This window comes from Lynx canadensis, chromosome F1 (assembly GCF_007474595.2).
Source record: "Lynx canadensis isolate LIC74 chromosome F1, mLynCan4.pri.v2, whole genome shotgun sequence".
In the NCBI taxonomy this organism is placed as follows: domain Eukaryota; kingdom Metazoa; phylum Chordata; class Mammalia; order Carnivora; family Felidae; genus Lynx; species Lynx canadensis.
The window spans coordinates 2,893,160-2,912,270 of record NC_044319.2 but is presented as its reverse complement, the minus strand read 5'-3'; the positions used below and the strand labels follow the sequence as shown (position 1 = coordinate 2,912,270).

Here is a 19,111-nt window from a genome sequence, read left to right as displayed (position 1 = left end):
GGGGAGGGGCAGAGAGAGAGGGAGACACAGAATCTGAAGCAGTCTCCAAGCTGTCAGCACAGAGCCTGACGCAGGGCTCGAACTCAAGAACCGTGAAATCACCACCTGAGCCAAAGTCGGACGCCCAACCGACTGAGCCACCCAGACGCCCCTAATTGATTCCTTTTTAATTGATTGAATCCTTAGGATTTTCTGTGCTAATCATCATGTATCTGCAAATAGGATGGTTGTGTTTTTGCCTCTTTGATCTGTGTGCTTTTCGTTTCTTTTTGCTCTACTGGCTAGAATCCCCAGCGCTGTGTTGGAGAAGAGTGATGAGAATATACATCCTGGCTTTCTTCCCAGTCTTAGGGGGAAGCCTTCAGTGTTTTGCCCTCAAGCGTAATATTAGCTACACATTTTTTATAGGTGCTCTTTACCAAGTCAGATGTACACATCTATTTCTGTATTTCTGAGAGTTTTTATCACAGATAGTTGTCGAAATTTGTCAAGTATTTTTTCTGCATTTATCGATATGAACATGTGATTTTTCCCCCTTTTGTTAGCCTATAAATATGGTGGATTAGATTGGTTGATTTTGAAATATTGGACCAAACTTACATCCCTGGAATATATACATCACTGGTCATGGTGTATAATTATTTTTATGTGTTACTGAATTTTATTCCTAGTATTTTGTTAAGGATTTTGGCATTCGTATACATGAAGAATATTGGTCTTTGGTTTTCTGCCTTTCTTTTTTTTCTTTCTTTTTTTTGTTTTTTGTACTGCCTTTGTTTTTGTTTTCATTCTTTTATTTTTCTGTTTCCGTTTTGAGATATAGTTGACATACAACATTATGTTAATTAGTTTTAGGAGTGCACATAATGGTTCAGTATTTGTATATATTGTGAAATGACCACCACAGGAAGTCCAGTTACCATCAGCACACGTAGTTACAGATTTTTTTTCTTGTGCTTAGAAATTTTAAGAGCTACTCTCTCAACGACTTTTCAGTATGTGGTACAGAATTATTAGCTGTAGTCCTCATGCTGTGCATTGCCTCCCCAGGACTTAGGCATTATGTAACTAGAAATTTGTACCTGTGATCACCTTCACTCCTTTAACATGCCCTTGCACCCCTGCCTCTTGGAACCACCAGTTTGTTCTCTGAGTTCACTTTTTTGGTTATTTTAGATGCCACACATTGAGTGAGATCATGCAGTATTTGTCTTTCTCTGACTGCCTTTATTTAGCATAATTCCCTCAAGGTCCATCCACTTTGTTGCCAATGGCAAGATAGTGCTTATTTTAATGGCTCAGTGGTATGCCATTGTGCATACACCCCGCGTTTTATTTATCCACATATCCATCATCGGACACTTAAGTTCTTCCGTGTCTTGATGCTTGTGAATGATGCTGCAGTGAACATGGAATGCATGTCTTTTCAATTCAGTGTTTTTGTTTTCTTTGGATAAATAATCAGAAGTGGAATTGCTAGATCCTCCAGTAGTTCTATTTTTAATTAATTAATTTATTTATTTAGTTTTGAGAGAGACAGAGACAGACTGCAACCGGGGGAGGGGCAGAGAAAGAGGGAGACGCAGCATCTGAAGCAGGCTCCAGGCTCCGAGCTGGCAGCACAGAGCCCAGCACGGGGCCATGACCATGAGACTGTGACCTGAACTGAAGTCGGGCGCTTAATCGACCAAGCCACCCAGGTGCCCCTATTTGCAATTTTTTGAAGAGCCTCCATGTTTTCCAAAGTGGCTGTACCAATTTACGTTTCCACTAACAGTGCACAAATATTCCTTTTTATCTGCAACACTTGTTTATAACACTTGTTTATGACAACACTTGTTATATCTTGTCTTTGGACAGCAGCCATTCCAACAGGTGCGAGGTGATACCTCATCATGGTTTTGATTGGCATTGACGTTGAGCACCTTTTCATGTACCTGTTGGCCATCTTTATGTCTTCTTTAGGGAAAAAAAAAAAGAAAAAGTCTATTCAGATCTTCTGCCCATTTTTTAATCAGATTGTTTGTTTGCCATTGAGTTTTACAAGTTTCTAAAATATATTTTCTGTATTAACCCCTTCTCAGATATGTGATTTGCAGGTATTTTCTCCCATCCATTAGGTTGCCTTTTTATGTTGCGGATGGTTTCCTTTGCTCTCCAGAAGTAAGTTCAGTGTTGTCCCACTTGTTGATTTTTGCTTTTGGCGCTCTTTGGCTGTGGTATCAGTGTAGTGCTGGCCTCATAAAATGAGTTTGAACGTATTCCCTCCTCTTTCATTTTTTGGAAGAGTTCAAGAAGGATTGGTGTTAATTCTTTTTACAAGGTTTGTTAGAATTCACCAGTAAAACCACCAGGTCCTGGGTTTTTCTTTGTTTGGAGGTTTTTGATTATTAATTCGGTATCTTTAGCATTATTGGTCTGTTTAGATTTTTTAATTTATTCACAATTCAGTTTTGTTTGGTTTTATGTTTCTATAAATCTGTCCATTTTTCTAGGTTATCCAGTTTGCTGGCATGTAATTGTTCATAGTAGTCTCTTATGATCTTTGTATGTGCTGCCCATTGAAATGTTTCCTCTTTCTGATTTTATTTATATGAGTTGTCGTTTTTTTTTTTAAGTCTAGCTAAAGTTTTGCCATTTTGACTGTCCAAAAACAATGTCTTAGTTACATTGATCTTTTCTTTGTTTTCCTGATGTTTGTTTCATTTATTGTTTCTCTGATCTTTGTTAATTCCTTTCTTCTGCTAACTTTAGATTTAGGGGTTTGAGGTCTTTCATTTTTTTAATGTAGAGGTATTTATTGCCATGAACTTCCTTCTTAGAACTGCATTTGCCATATTTCATATGGCATATAGTGTTTCCATTTTTGTCTGTTACAAGATATCTTTTTAATTTCCTTTTTAATTTCTTTTTGTGATCCATTGGTTATTCGGGAGTGTGTTGTTCAATTTCCACATTTTTATGAATTTTCAAGTTTTGTCCTTTATTGATTTCTAATGTCATACTTTTGTGCTTGGAAAAGATCCTTGGTATCGTTTGCTAAATTTCTTAAGACTTGTTTTGTGAGGTGCCCACATGGCTCAGACAGTTAAGCGTCCAACTTCGGCTCAGGTCATGATTCCACAGTTTGTGGGGTTGAGCCCCACATTGGGCTCTGTGCTGACAGCTCAGAGCCTGGAGCCTACTTCAGATTCATGTTTCCCTCTCTCTCTATGCCCCTTCCCTGCACTTGCTCGCTCGGTCTCTCAAAAATAAACATTAACATTTTCTTTCAAAAAATTAAATAAGACTTGTTTTGTAACCTCGCTTGTTTTTTAATCTATTTATCCTGGAGAATGTTCCATGTGTGTTTGGGAAGAATGTATATTCTGCTGCTATTCGAGGGAATGTTCTATATATGTCTGTTAGATCCACTTGTTCTAAAGTATAATTCACATTCCTTTCACATATAATTCACATTTCCTTATAGGTTTTCTGTCTAGATGATGTATCCAATGTTGGAAGTAGGGTATTGAAGTCCCCTACTTTATCGTATTGTTTATTTATCCCTTCAGATCTGGTGTATCTGCTCAGTATATTTAGATGCTACGGTGTTAGGTGCATATGTATTTATAATTGTCATACCTTCTTGATAAATTGCCCTTTTTATTGTCATATGGTAGCTTTTTTCTCACTTGTTACTATTTTTGACTTAACATCTATTTTGTCTAACTATAGCTACCCTTGTTTTCTTTTGGTTTCCACTTGGATGAAATACCTTGTTCCATCCCTTCATTTTGAGCCTTTGTGTCTCCTTAAAGCTGAAGTGAGGCTTTTATAGACAGCATATAATTGGGTCTTGGTTTAATTCATCCAACTACTCTAGGTCTTGTTGTTGGAGAATTTAATCCATTTATATTTAAAGTAATAAAAGATTGGGATTTGCTAACGTCATCTTACTGTTTTCTGAGTGTTTTGTAGTTCCTTTGTTTAAGTTCCTCTCTTAACTGACGTCATTTATAAATTAATCATTTTCTATAGCGTTAAACTCTGATTCCCTTTTCTTTATCTTTTGTATTCCTACTGTAGCTTTTTACTTTATGCTTAGTATGAGGCTGACATAAAGTATTTTAGTTATAACAGTCTGTTGTATGTTGATAGCAATTATAGTTGTGAAATATAATTTAGAAAGCTTAGGAGGAGAAGAAAATCCTTATGGATTTACCCATATTTTAAAATATTTATCTATCTATTTATTTATTTAAATGCTTATTTTTGAGAGAGAGCGTGCACACACACACACAAGTGGAGGAGGGGCAGAGGATCTGAAGCAGACTCTGTGCTCACAGCACAGAGCCTGATGCATGGCTTGAACTCATAAACTGTGAGCTGAAGTCGGACCCTTAACTGACTGAGCCACCCAGGTGACCCAATTTACCCAATTTTTATATACCATGCTCTGTATTCCTTTTTGATATTGATGAGCTCCTTATTCTCTTATTTTCTGTTTAGAGGATTTCCTTTAGCCATTAAAAAAAAAATTTTTTTAATGTTTGTTTATTTTTGAGGGAGAGTGTGTGTGCGAGTAGGGAAAGGGCAAAGAGAGAGGGGGAGACACAGAATCCCAATCAGGCTCCAGGCTCTGAGCTGTCAGCACAGAGCCTGACACGGGGCTTGAACTCATAAACCGTGAGATCATAACCTGAGCCAAAGTCAGACACTTAACTGACTGAGCCACCCGGGTTGCCCCTTCCTTTAGCCATTTTTTTTTTAAAGACAACCCTGCTATCAGCAAATTCTCTTAGTTTTTATTCATCTGAGAATGTCTTAGTTTTCTCTTTATGACTAAAGAATATTTTTATAGGACATAGGATTCTGGGTTGATAGTTTTTTGTTTAAGCATCTGAAAAATATTGTACCACTTTCCTTAGGACTCTGTGGTTTATGAGGAGAAAATCACAGTCATTCTGAGGGTTTTTCCCCCCTTTATCTAGGGTGTTGTTTTTTTCTGGCTGCTTGCAAGGTTTTTCTTCTTTTATAGTTCTCTGATGTTTAATGGTGTGTTTTGGCATGGTTTTCTTGGGGTTTATTCTGTTTGGGATTTGTTCCTCTTCTGTAATAAAGACACATAAATGTGTCTTTCCACGTTTTTCCACTTAATTACTTTGAGTACTTTTACAGACCTGCCTACTGATGACTTAGATGTTACATCTTTTGTTATCGATCCACAAATCTTTGGGTCTCTGTTCATTTTTGTTTTCATTCTGTTTTTTTCCCCCCACTATTTAGATTGGTCAATTTCTACTGCTTTATCTTCCATTTCACTGATTCTTTCCTGTGATGGAAAGAATCCTCTGATGGGTTCCTCTGTGGAACCCAACAATCCAGATTTTTTTTACATTTATTTCTAAATTTTCCATTTTGTTTTTTGTAAACTTGTTTCTTTGCTGAGACTTGCTGTATCTTCGCTTGAGTCTTCTGTTCGTTCATTTATTTCAGATATGTCCGTAATTGCTCGGTGGAGCATTTTTATCATAGCTGGTTTAATGTCTTGCCAGATATTTCTAACATCTCTATTATTTCATCGTCTGCATCTGTCGATTTCCTTTTCTCATTCAAGTTGAGATTTTCCTAGTTCCCGATAGGATGACTGATTTTCAGTTAGTGACTCTGGATCTTATTTGCACTTTTCCATTTTCGCCAGCTTTTCCCGATACCACTCCAGCAGCGGTGGCTTGCCAGGTTGAGGTGGAGGTTCACTTTCCCCGCTTGGCCTCCCGCGACACCCAGAGAAGGGCCCCTCGTTATTCCCGGAGGAGGTTGGGTTTCCACCAACTCGGTGGTGGGCATCGCCCTCGTACCGCCGGGCAGTGGCGGACGTTCTTCCTTCTCTGACACCAGCCCAACGCGGGGACGATGGACAACCTCACCGCTGCCGCTGGGGGTTGCGGAAGTGCTAGTTGCCCATCTGGTCTCCACGGACATTGCATGTGAAACGCGCGTGTTACGGCCAGTGGCCCTTTAGCAGTCCTCTGAGTACCCTCATGCCTCATGGTGTGTCTGTTTCTGGGTGCTTCATCATAGCCTGACATGATTGAGGTCTGGCTCCTCACGTGTCCTTCCCTGACAGACGTGGTTGTGGAGGAAGTTGTTTCTATTGTTTAACTTGAGTGGAACAGTTGCTTCCTGAAAGTTTTCGGTCTTGCTAATTTGCCCCTTTCCTGGTCCTTTGGGTAGAAAGAGTGGGCTCCTGTCGGGGCTTTTATTTGCTGCCCCTGTTGGCATTTCTGGATCGCCAGTTTCTTTTTTTTTTTTTTTTTTTTTTAATTTTTTTTTTTTTCAACATTTATTTTATTTTTGGGACAGAGAGAGACAGAGCATGAACGGGGGAGGGGCAGAGAGAGAGGGAGACACAGAATCGGAAACAGGCTCCAGGCTCTGAGCCATCAGCCCAGAGCCCGACGCGGGGCTCGAACTCACGGACCGCGAGATCGTGACCTGGCTGAAGTCGGACGCTTAACCGACTGCGCCACCCAGGCGCCCCTGGATCGCCAGTTTCTTTGTCTCTGTGTCTGGGAAAAATGAACCGCAAAGAAAACCCAGAGAACTTCCCGCTGTGTTGGTCCAGTGTTCCTGACATCACAGTTTCAGGTTCCCTTGTCTCCATCGGTCATCCTTTTTCTTCTCTCCAAATTTCATTTTTCTTATGTTTGTTTTATGTATGATGTCCAGAGAAGAGGGGAAATGTATCTAATCCTTCTTTCTGGAAGCAGAAGTCTCCAGAGTAAGCTCTTCAAATGTGGATCAGATCACGTCACAGCTTCTGAACACGTGCTAACGTGTCTTCCGTGGATGCCCGCTGGCTCCTGGGTGAAAGTGAAACAGCTCAGCTCTGTCTCCAAGGCCCTTCGTTATCCTGCATGTCACTGCGTCTCCAGATTTCCGCCGAAGTGAATTACGCTTAGTTCTCCTCGGTCACATTCTGAGTTTTCGCTATTTCGTTGTTGTTTTCTCTTTTCTTTCTCCACTCCCTCTTCCTTCCCTCCTCCTTCCCTCATTCCTTCCTTCTTCATTCATTTATTTTTGCTTGTTTGCCAAAAACATTCCTCACCGTGAACTTAAGCTCCTCTAGAACACGTGTTACCGCTGACATAGGTTTTTATTTGTATATTGCTTTACTTCCCTCGCCTGACTGCTAGATAGTAATCTTCTTGAAAATAGGAACTTGGTTCTTTCATTGATACGTCCAAGGGCACGGAAGAGTGTATGACACGTAAAAAGCCCAAGTCAGTATGGGTTGACGAGTGATCAGTGAAACTTCGCTCTTGGAAACGTCCGACCGCTTCCTAAGATGTCTTCCTAATACGTCTTTCCGGGCAATTCGCGACACACTCACCCCTTACGTACAAGTCAGCGGTGCCTGGAAGGAGGCCTCTAACTGGGGAAATTGGTTACCGTTGACCTGTTGATGGAGATTTCCTTCTTCACTTTCCTCCTACTTACTCCCTAAATGCAGAGGCTATAGGACTGCTCCTTCACTCGTCTATTTTAGCTTTTCCCAGGGGCGGGGCAGAACCAGTGAAAACGAGGTGAAGAGAAAGGGCGGATCCTGTTTTTAGCATTCTTCCTTCCCAGCAGCTCTTGGGCGTGTGCTGGTCTCAGTGTGCCCAGGATTCCATCCCATCTCGTTCTTTTTTTTCCATCATTTGTTCATTTTTAAACCTCTTTTTACCTATTGTGGTAAAATGTACATAACATAAAGTGACCGTTTTAACCATGTCTAAGTGTCACATCGGTGGTATATAACACATTCACGTGCTGTGCGGCTGTCACGCTCCGTCCCGCAGCCCGGTATCTTCCCAGACGGAAACTCTCCGCCCATGAAACACCAGCTGCCGATCCTCCCACACCCAGCCCCTGGCACCCGCCGTTCTTTCTGCGTCTCTGCATGTAACTGCTCTGGGAGCCTCACGTGAGTGCAGTCATAAAGTATTTGTCCCTCCGTGGCTGGCTGACTTCACTTAGCAGCGTCTTCACGGTTCACCCATGTTGTAGCCTGTGTCGGATTTCCTGTCTTCTACAACATTCTGCGTGTATGCAAATACTCCCTTCTGTTTTTACGTTCGTCACCAACGCACTTGGGTTGCTTCCCCATTTTGTTTATTGTAAATAGTGCCGCCTTGCACATGAGGGAACATATATCAAGTCCAGAAGTAGAATTCCTGAATTTGTACAGAAATTCATGTTCAGTGTTTTTAGGAATTGCCGAACCGTTTTCCGCAGTGGCTGTGCCATTATGTTCCCACTGGCAACACAGTCCTTCTCAGTTCAGCCCATAAACATCCTTATTGAGGTATTGTTCCGTACCAGAAATTATACTCGGTACTGGAGGCAGAGTGGTAAGGCTGGGGCTGTGTCTCATTCACAGTTAAACCCACGCTGTCCTAAACACTTCGATGTAAAAGCTAGAGATAATAGAAAACAGGCTCTTCTAGGAACCTGCCCTACGAGTAGCCTTGACTATAGTCCTGGCTTTAAAGAAAAGTGCAAATCACCTTTGTTTTTTTTTTAATTTATGTGTTTTTTTGAGAGAGAGCGAGAGACCGTATGTATGAGCGGGGGAGGGGCAAACAGGGAGGGAGGGAGAGAGAGAATCCCAAGCAGGCTATACACTGTCAGCACAGAGCCCAACTTGGGGCTCGATCTCAGAAGCTGTGAGATCACGACCTGAGCCGAAATCAAGAGTCGGTGCCCCCAAATCACCTTCTGTTAGCTACTTCTTAAGCTAGATCTTTGTGTAGACGATTACACACCAGCAGTGCCTGTATATCTTTTCTTTCCCTATGGCAGTGTTCTCCAATATATTGAGACTCCTAGAAAATTTTAATAAAGTTATAATTACTTAAAATTTCTTTTTAAAATCTTCTTTCCTTATCACACTCCAAACTCCCAAGAAGGTAAGACAGAGTTTCCTTGTGTCATCTAATGGACACTCAGCAGATGAAAGTATAAATTCATACTCTCATTTGATATTTTTCCCTGAGAAGATACGGGAATGGTTTCTTGTTTCCTGAATAATTATTGTAATCTCTAATGTGCTTTGTAACCCCCTTTCTTTTGTTGCCTGGAGATGGGTGGTTTGTCTGTCTCTCCAACCCTAAACTAACTATTCCCCTCTCCCTCTGTCTGTCTGTCTGTCTGTGTCTCTCTCTCTCTCTCTCTCTCTCTCTCTCTCTCTCTCTCTCTCTCTCTCACACACACACACACACACACACACACACACACACACACACACACACACTGCCCTGCATCATGTAAATGAAGGAGAAGGATAGGGAATGGAGGGAGAGGGGTAGGTATAGGGGAACCTGTTTCCCCGTCATGATTGGAAGTCAGATCTCTTCCCATCTCAGAAGAGTCCTGGGTTATTTTAGGAATCAGAACGTAAGGGAGAAGCGGTGATACTGTGTCTGCACAGGTCAGGGAGAGGTGCTTTGACTGTGCTTCTAACGCCGCCCTGGTCACAGTCCTCGCCCCTCGCGGGTCGTCCGTGCTCCACATCGAGTCCCGCGGTAGCCGTGGCCTCTTCCCCGGTCCTCCTCCCCTAGCTCCCATAGAACCTGCCACACGATCTACATGTGTGTTTCTGCTTCATTTATGATTTGTGGGGTGTTACTCTTTATCTTCCTGACCTGGTTATCTCCTTCAAGACAGAGCCTATTTAATATTTCTCTTCCATGCCACACAGTGCAAAGAGAATTTCCTTATTGTGTTTTTTGTCCCTTATTAAATCCTTATAGGAATGATTGAATTTCCCAGCTGTCCTAGCAGCAGTGAGCTAGGAACCATTTGGTTGGAGTGTGCTAGCCTGTTGTGCTGGTCTGCTTCTGCTCTTTACTCATGAAAACTGCTTTTTAGTTACTTGGCCTGGAATGGTATGGCTCATCGTGTTGCGTGAGGTATTTTTTGATAGTCTCTGAGGATTTCTTTCTTTCTTTTTTTATTTAAAAAAAATTTTTTTTTACCGTTTTTTATTTGTTATTGAGAGACAGAGCATGAGCATGGGAGGGGCAGAGAGAGAGGGAGACACAGAATCCCAAGCAGGCTCCAGGCTCTGAGCTGTCAGCACAGAGCCTGATGCGGGGCTCGAACTCACAAACCGAGATATCATGGCCTGAGCCGAAGTTAGACGCCCAACCGACTAAACCACCCAGGCGCCCCACTGAGGATTTCTTTCAAAGTCTTCATTGAATTCACCATTTGTTGTAGTGAAAGTAAATGTTCATGTGCCTTAGCCATTTGATAGTTGTTGGCCAAAATTCAGTGTATTCTGGATTTTTCTTGAGTTGGGGTTTTTATCTTTGGGGAATGCATAATTCTGTGTGTATCAGATTCGAAGCTTTTATAAATAATCGAGTGAGCTTGTCTTCTCCAACCCTTCTGTGTGAAACACGAAAACCTGACATATAATTCACAGATACACTTACCAACTCCATTGCAAAGCAGCCAAAGTGACATGGCTGAGAGAAAACCAAAATTTAACGCACATTGAAAGGGAACCATAAACCACTGAAGGCCGCCACCAAAGCCGCCCCATGGAGTTGTTTTGCTGTAAACTTGATGTGATGCAGACAGTATATAAAACACTGATTTCATTTTTGTTGCTAATAAAAAGCAGTAGAGATAAGCGAATGACTCAGTAATTTGCAGAAAACCTTCACCACGCTGGGGAAAGACTCTTCAGAGTAGAAGAAAGTAGGCAAATGAGACGGGATCACAATGCGTGCCAACTGACTGCTTCAGGCTGGCACACCGTAGCCATGAACAGGACCAAAGTTAGACCCTCAAAGGACAAAAGTCAGCCATGTCACATACTAAATTTTGACTCCTAATTATTAGAAATAAACTTTTGAGGGACGCCTGGGTGGCTCAGTCGGTTAGGCGTCCGACTTCAGCTCAAGTCACGATCTCACGGTCCGTGAGTTCGAGCCCCGCGTCGGGCTCTGGGCTGATGGCTAAGAGCCTGGAGCCTGCTTCCGATTCTGTGTCTCCCTCTCTCTCTGCCGCTCCCCCGTTCGTGCTCTGTCTCTCTCTGTCTCAAAAATAAAAACGCTAAAAAAAAAAAAAATTAAAAAAAGTAAACTTTTGACATCTTAAAAATGTTAAAACCTTAAAATAACAGGAAAGTATCACTTAAAAATGTTTCAAGGAAATTAGTATAAACAGAAAAATTCCTGCAGGAAATGCTGAAACTTGAGAAAATGATAAAATATACTTTGCTGAACATAAGACTAAATATCCCATGATCTTTAAGGTTAAACATCCTGTGATGTTGCAGTGTTCTTCAAGTAAAACATTTATTAAATTAGACTGCTTAAGTTATTCTGTTGAGACAGAACAAAAACTAGTTACATGCAACTTCACAGATGTTGTTGAAAATCGTTGAAAACCGTGGTATCCATAAATGCATCTACACTCTCAAAACATCTCAGATCAATAAGCTCTTAATAAATCTATAAATTTAGGGCACTGAATATCAGTAAATTGTTTTGTTGAAGGACTCCAGCAGCAGTTAGCATGGGATACACTAACGCATTTAAGTGACTTCTTGGCTACAGGACTCTCTCTACACACAAAATCTCTTTATGGTAGGACCAGTGTCTTATGAACATGACTTCATTTATTGAAAGCGTTGGACTCAGTAATACACGATACTCTGTGCATCATCTATTCCCACACCTGAATTTGCCAGACCCGGGGGATCTTGTTAAAATACAGATCTGATTCATTAGGTCTGGGTTGAGGCCCGAGATTCTGCATTTCTGGCAAGCTCGCAGGTGTTCCTGCTACTGTGTGGGGATGACTCTCTGAGTGGGAAGGTTTTGTAAAGAGCAGAAATTGACAGTGAATGTGTGTAGATTTCTCGGTTTTGTGGGCTTCAGTTCTTCAGCTTGCCAATCTACTTCTGATGCCGTGACCATTTCGTGTCAATTTATCCAGTTTTGTGCAGGCAGTGTGTTCAAATGAGTGAGGCTGTTCTGTTTCGTAATAACTCTTCTGAAGTGATGATGTTAAGAATTGTCGCTTTCCCAGAAGAAGAGGCCGATGCAGGATTTCCTGAGTCCTCGTCTCTGCTCCAAGACCCATTTAGCAGTGTGACCTCAGGCCAGATATCCAGCTCTCCTGGCCTCAGTTTCTTCTTCTAGAAAATGGAGGAGCTGACCTAGATCAGAGGCGTTCGCGTATTTACTTTCCGAAATCAGAGTTTGTTCTTCAGACAACCGCTAGTGAAACTGGCCTGCAGCCATGAGAAGCACAGCCATCTTAATAATAATTTGACTAAAGTCAGCGCAGGAATGCTGATAACCAAACATAGAGGAAAATGGGTCTGTTTTGTCCAGTTGGTTGCTTTTGATTTTTTTGATAGTTTTAAGCTTTTAATTGGCTCTGAAGGTACTTTTCTGGAAGTATGGTCTTCTTTTTCTAACAGAAATGTAAGACGTTTTTCATGCAAGTGTTACACACTTTCACACTGATATTAGCCGTACCCTTTCTTCAGTGAACTTGACAAGCACTTAATTGTCGCGAGTTATAGTCATACTGGAAGGGGTGTCTATAAGCCTAATACCAAATTCAGGATATGTTATTTTTTTCAACTTAGTTGTTTAAAACCTTGGTTTCGAGCATTTGTTTTTATATGAATACTACCATAAACACTGTTGTCTCTTTTTAGAATCAAGTCACTTGGAACAGCAACTTGAGGAAGCCAACGCTGTGAGGAGAGAGCTAGATGATGCTTTTAGGCAAATCAAGGCTTATGAAAAACAAATCAAAACACTACAACAAGAAAGGGAAGAATTAAACAAGGTAAAAATACAGGGATAGATTGTTAAACCCGGTTTTAGATTCTTAATCTTATTTAATTTGTATTCTAAAAGCTTTCGTAATGAGTTACAAGAACATAAAGTATATGTTGTAAAATGTTTAATTATTTTGGTATGTGTCATTTGAGTAATAGCTAGTAATGAAGACATTTACGTACTGTCAAGATTTTTGACATTCAGAATCATCTGTTCTTTTGAAAAGTCTAATCAAAGGACTTGATTAAAAGTAAATGTTTTAAAAAATATTACGGAATAAGCAAACAGTGAGATATTGTCATGTCTTTGGACAAATAAAAACTAAAGGCATATTTTCATTGTGATTTGCTGATATGAACATTCTTAAAAGATTAGAATAAAAAATTTCTTTAATGTTTTAATTATTTTTTAAAATGTCAATTTATCTTTCAAAGCACGGATGAAGAAGCTAAAGTTATTTTCATAAGAACTTGATATAATACTTAAACAGTATTAAAAGCATCAACAAAATTTATTAATAGCAAAGACAACCTAACACATCCCATAAATAATACACACCAGAGAAAAACATTTTACTTAAACCACTCAGAATGTGTACTTTGCCTTTCATTAACAAATTTTAAAATGTTGGAATTAATACTAGCCAACACAAAAAAGAAATGAGTGGTTTATGGCTTATGTAAATTGTATTCAGTGATGCAGTATATAATAATATAATGAAGTTCTTTTGGGGAAGATCTTAAAGTCTTACTGCCAGTAAAGAAATGGAGGCAGGGGCGCCTGGGTGGCGCAGTCGGTTGAGCGTCCGACTTCAGCCAGGTCACGATCTCGCGGTCCGTGAGTTCGAGCCCCGCGTCCGGCTCTGGGCTGATGGCTCGGAGCCTGGAGCCTGTTTCCGATTCTGTGTCTCCCTCTCTCTCTGCCCGTCCCCCGTTCATGCTCTGTCTCTCTCTGTCCCGAAAATAAATAAACGTTGAAAAAAAAAAATTAAAAAAAAAAAAAAAAAGAAATGGAGGCAATTGGGGCGCCTGGGTGGCGCAGTCGGTTAAGCGTCTGACTTCAGCCAGGTCACGATCTCGCGGTCCGTGAGTTCGAGCCCCGCGTCAGGCTCTGGGCTGATGGCTCGGAGCCTGGAGCCTGTTTCCGATTCTGTGTCTCCCTCTCTCTCTGCCCCTCCCCCGTTCATGCTCTGTCTCTCTCTGTCCCAAAAATAAATAAAAAGCGTTGAAAAAAAAAATTAAAAAAAAAAAAAAAAAGAAATGGAGGCAATTAAAAATAAAACAACCTTTTGCTGATGAAGCTAATAGAAAAGACTGACAGAGAAAGCTGTAAAGGTTAAATTGAATTTGATTGGTATCTTTTTGCTTTTTTCTTAATGCAATTATAAGCAGTTTTGTGTACAGATCCATTTAAATTCATGGTCAACTTAATAAAATTTGGAATTTATAACAGATGTTATATTTGTTTTAGTAATATTACAGTAATATTATAATAATATTAGTGGTAGCTGTTGTGTATATAAAGGTAGGATTATTCAGCCAAACTTAGTAAACATAAAAAAGATGAGAATCCAACATCTAGATTTATAGTAACAAGTATCTTGCCAATTTTATTAAGTATTAATGTTAAAAATCCTTTTTTAGTATATTTTGAGAAGAGGGTAGTGCTATAAAGAAATATTATATTGGTATTTTAAGGGATATGCTTAATATCCTACAGGCAGCAGATAATCTTCTTAACATTTTTTTCTTTAGATACATATAAAAGAATAAACGTAACATTATAGGAGTTTTGATGCACATAATATAATGCCTGTCTCTGAACCGACCATCTAACTTAAGGAATAGGAACATTATGAATTTTGTGGCATAGCCCTGGCCAGTCATTTTTTTTATCCCCTTCTCCTTATTGTCCGTCATTTCCTTATTGAAAAATACTTCTTATCCCTTAGTACTATAATCTCTAAATAATGTATAATAGGAGATAACAAGTAGAGCATAGGGGATATAATACTCTAACAGCACTGTGTGGTGACAGAGGGTAACTATGCCTATCACGGTGAGCACTGAGTAACGTACAGAACTGTCCAATCACTATGTTGTGCACCTGAAACTAGCATAACGTTCTATGCTCGTTATACTTCAGTGAAAACAAATAAAAATGCCGGTGCCAAATGCTGAAGATGAGCTTGTAATCTGATACCTTATTTCTGGAAAGCTAATTTGCAACAGGTATCCAAAGCCTTCAAATACTAAAGTCCTTGATATAATAATTCCATTTGTCGAAATGTAACTCAAGAAGATAATCAGACATTGAAGCAAAGATTTGTTCACAGAGAACAAATTACCACATTTATAAAAGAAAAATATTAGAAACTACCAAAATGCCCGACCGGTTCATATGATGAAATATTATATAGCCATTAAACCTGGTGGCTAAAGAATTTTTAATGCCACAGGAAATGAAAATACACATACGTTATTTGGTGTGGCTTGTTTCTGAGCTGTGTAAAGTGGTACATGCAGTTTTGCACAGTTTGTTGTTTCACTCGTTGTATTTCTAAGATGCATCCATGGGACTGTAGAGCACTCATTTATCTGCTGTATGGTACACCATTATGTGAACGCTCCAGAATCTGTCTATTCAGTTGTTTGTCTACAGACATTAAAGTTGCTTACACTTGATAGCCACTATAAATGAACGTTCTTGAATATGTATGCTGATATGCACACACTTGTACACAGAATCACGAGTAGAATAATTGGGTCATAAGTAATGCAAATATTCTGTTTTTTATGGTAATGCCAAATCGTTTTCCACGGATTGTACCAATTTACACTCCCACTCCCACCACCCGGTCTGTATTCAACAATACTTCATGTTACTAGATAGATTATTTTGGCCAACCCCATTGAAGTTCGTATTTTAGGTCTAGAACCATGTTTTATTTATGGTCTTAATTTCTCCAATTACTAATGAGGTTGAGTATCTCACGTATGCCCACTTATCAGTTCTGTTTCTTCTGTGAAATGCCTCTCAGTATCTTTTGTACATTTTCCTGTTGGGTTTTTTTTGTCTTTTTCTTACCGATTTGTTAAGAATTCTTGAAAATTTCTATATTGATCTTTTGTCAGTTGTGTATATTAAGATGCCTCCCAGTTAGAGGCTTGACTTTTCATTTTCTTTATGGGAGCTTTTGAGTAACAGAAGTTCTGAGTTTTAATGTAGTCAACTATATTGATCTTTCTTTTTAGAGATTTGCTGGCTCATGTAAGAAACCTAAGGCTAAAATTCTCAGTTGTTTGTTTTTTTTTTTTAAGTTCTCGGTTTTTATTTTGACGTTTTAAAGTTTGGCCTTTGGTATTTAAATTTTAACATACCAGATTTATTTTTTCATATCATGTGAGATATAGGGATCCAATTTCAGATTTTCCTCTGTAGCTAATAGTTGTTCATTTACTAAATAGGCCCTCTTTTCCACAGTGACGTGCAGCGTCACCTGTCACATTTTCATTTATGCATGACTCTGTTATCTCACCTCTCCATTCCTTAAAAACTGTGATAAGATCTTGATTAAAATTGTGTTAAATCTGTAGAGTCATTTCAGGAGAATTGACATCATTACAACATTGAATCTTTAGGTTCTTACTATCCACATTTATTAATATTATTCCAAACGCACACACAGATTTCAAGACCAGAGCATAGTATTGTGATGTACATACAGCAGAAATACGCACACTGCTCCCCTGGGTGCTGTCTTACCTCTGGGGCAGTGCAATGAGCTGGATAGATAAAGCCCTATGCACACATGCACGCGCGCACACACGCACACACACACACACACACACACACATATATTTAGATGTATGTATATACATCTGTATATGTATGGAGTCTGTGTTGTGTATGAGGAATCCTAAAAACGTGAGGGTGTTTTATATAAAGGAGGAGAAGCAGATGCTTCCTACTCCCTGCCCCCATCATCTCTACCCATCCTTCTGAGAGTCTCCTTGGAAATGTAAAGAGAAGAGTCTAGGACCCTTTGGAATATAAATAAATCACTCCAGTGGGAAAGATAAGCCCAGAGCCTACAGCTCTATAAAGAGGGTTGGCTCCCTGATCCAGGTTCCTCTCTCCCACCTCTGTTGAAATATAAGCACATACATCCAGGAGTTAAATCTCTTCGAGTTTCTCATTCTAAATTAGTCATAAATTTATAAGGCTTGCTTTTAGCCCAGGTCCCAACTTTCAGTACAAAGTTTTAGGAAGGTCTGTCTGTACAAAACCATAAAAATCTTTCCTCTGGAGCCCCACGGTCTTTCCATCCACAAACTTGGTAGATTTCACCATATCTTTAACATCTTAAATGTTTTAACATAAAATTTTAATGCAGGTCTCATTTGCCTTTCTTTAAATTTACTGTTCTATTTTTTTCATATTTTAAATGGTATCTTTATAGTTTCTTACTGATTTTGCTTCGGCAACATTGCTAAATTCTTATTAATTGTACTAATATATTTGAGATTCTTAGGGTTTTCTGCAAATAATGACGGTTTTGTTTCTTCTTTTAATTTTTATGACTTTTCTTTCTTTCCTTGTCTCACTGTATTAGCTAGGACCCACAGTACAGTGTTGAATAGAACTGGTGATAGCAGGCTTTCCTGTCTTAGTCCTGGTTTCAAAGAAAATGCCTTTACTGTTTCACCACTAATAATGTTTTCTGTAAGTTTTTGGTAAACACTTCTTATCAGGTTAAGAAAGTTCTCTTCTATTCCTATTTTGCTAATCATTTTTATAATGGGTATCGGACTTATTAAATACGCTCTTCGGTACGCTATTACAACAGATTTCTAGGAATTTGTTAATATTTATTGATGTGATTATATGATTGTTCTTTAATGACTTGGTTTGGTAAGTTATATTTATAGACTTTTTCTAATGTTAAACCATTTTTGCATTTCTGGGTTAAACCACAATTGTGCATATATTACCTCCTAAATAACAATATGCCAGTGCATGTAACGCTTATGTAATGGCACTGCTATTGGAGTGTTTTACGTATATTAGATCATTTAATCTTTATAAGAGCCTTGTGATTTAGGTATTATTATTGTTGTTGTTGCTGCTGTTGTTATTAGTATTTTATAAATGATGAGACCACGCACAGAGAGGTCAAGTACACTTGCTTAAGTGTACGCTTGAGCTCACTTGCTCAAGATCATAGAGCTAGAAGGTGATGGAGCTAGAATTCCAACACAAGAAGTTTAGGTCCAGAGTTCATGCTTATCTACTTTATATATCACTGAAGCTGATTTGCTGATGCCGTTTTTTTTTTTTTTTTTTTTTTTTTTTTAATATCTGATTTGTTTTTATCAGTAAAATTGGCTTGTAATTTTTTTCTTTTATTTTTCTGGTGTTTTTTATGGTATCAAGATTATATTGGTCTCCTAGAATGAGTTGTGTAGCATTGCCTCTTTTTCTCTTCTCTAGAAAAGTTTGTATAAGAATGTTTGTTCCTTGAAACACTGGAGGAATCACTTGTAAAACCATCTGAGTTTGGAAATTCTCTCCCTCTGAGGGGATGGGGAGAGTTTGTTAACTATTATTTAGGTACTTTAATCATTACAGGACTATTGAGGGATTCTGTTTCTTCTTGAAGCAGTTTTGATGAATTGTATTTTTGTAGGAATTCATTCATTTCAAAAGTTAACAAATTTATTGGCATAAAGTTTTCACTGTATCCTTTTATTAGCTTTTTTAATCTTTTCCAGGTTTGTAGTCATAATCTTTTTTTCTTTCTTAACATTGTTTCTTTTTGCATTTATTCTTTGTTTGATCTCACCAGGTATTTGCCTATTTTATTATTTTTCTCAACTTTTGGCTTTGTTGATGTTCATTATAACATTTCTTTTTCATTAGTTTATATTCTTATTTTTATTATCATCTTATGTTGGTGGAAGCATTAGTGTGTTCTGTCTCTTTCTATGTGGAATTTCACTAAATTTAAACTTTTGTTTTAGTTTCAATACACGTGTTTCAAGCTATAAATCTCCCCCTAAGTAAACCTTTTACTGCATTCTCATTATATGTGCTGAACATTTTTATTGTTTATATTTTCAACTTTTTTTTTTTAGTTCTAAATATTTTAACATGCTTTATGACTTTTCTCCTTGACCAATGAGGTATTATGGAACTTAGCCTTTTTAGAAATTTCTATTGTAATGGTGATATTATCAAAGAACTTGAACTGTTGATATCTGTTCTTTGAA

At 38.9% G+C, this 19,111-nt stretch overlaps 1 protein-coding gene across 9 annotated transcripts in view; it reads left to right on the top strand.

Annotated features, from left to right (window-relative positions):
• Window positions 1-19,111, top strand: part of CDC42BPA (CDC42 binding protein kinase alpha) — a 317,618-nt gene that overhangs the window by 178,076 nt on the left and 120,431 nt on the right. For all 9 annotated transcript variants that reach the window (XM_030301801.1, XM_030301804.1, XM_030301802.1 and 6 more), the window contains exon 12: window positions 12,713-12,846. In XM_030301801.1, the coding sequence (XP_030157661.1) occupies window positions 12,713-12,846 (134 nt within the window). The remainder of the gene's footprint in view (window positions 1-12,712; window positions 12,847-19,111) is intronic.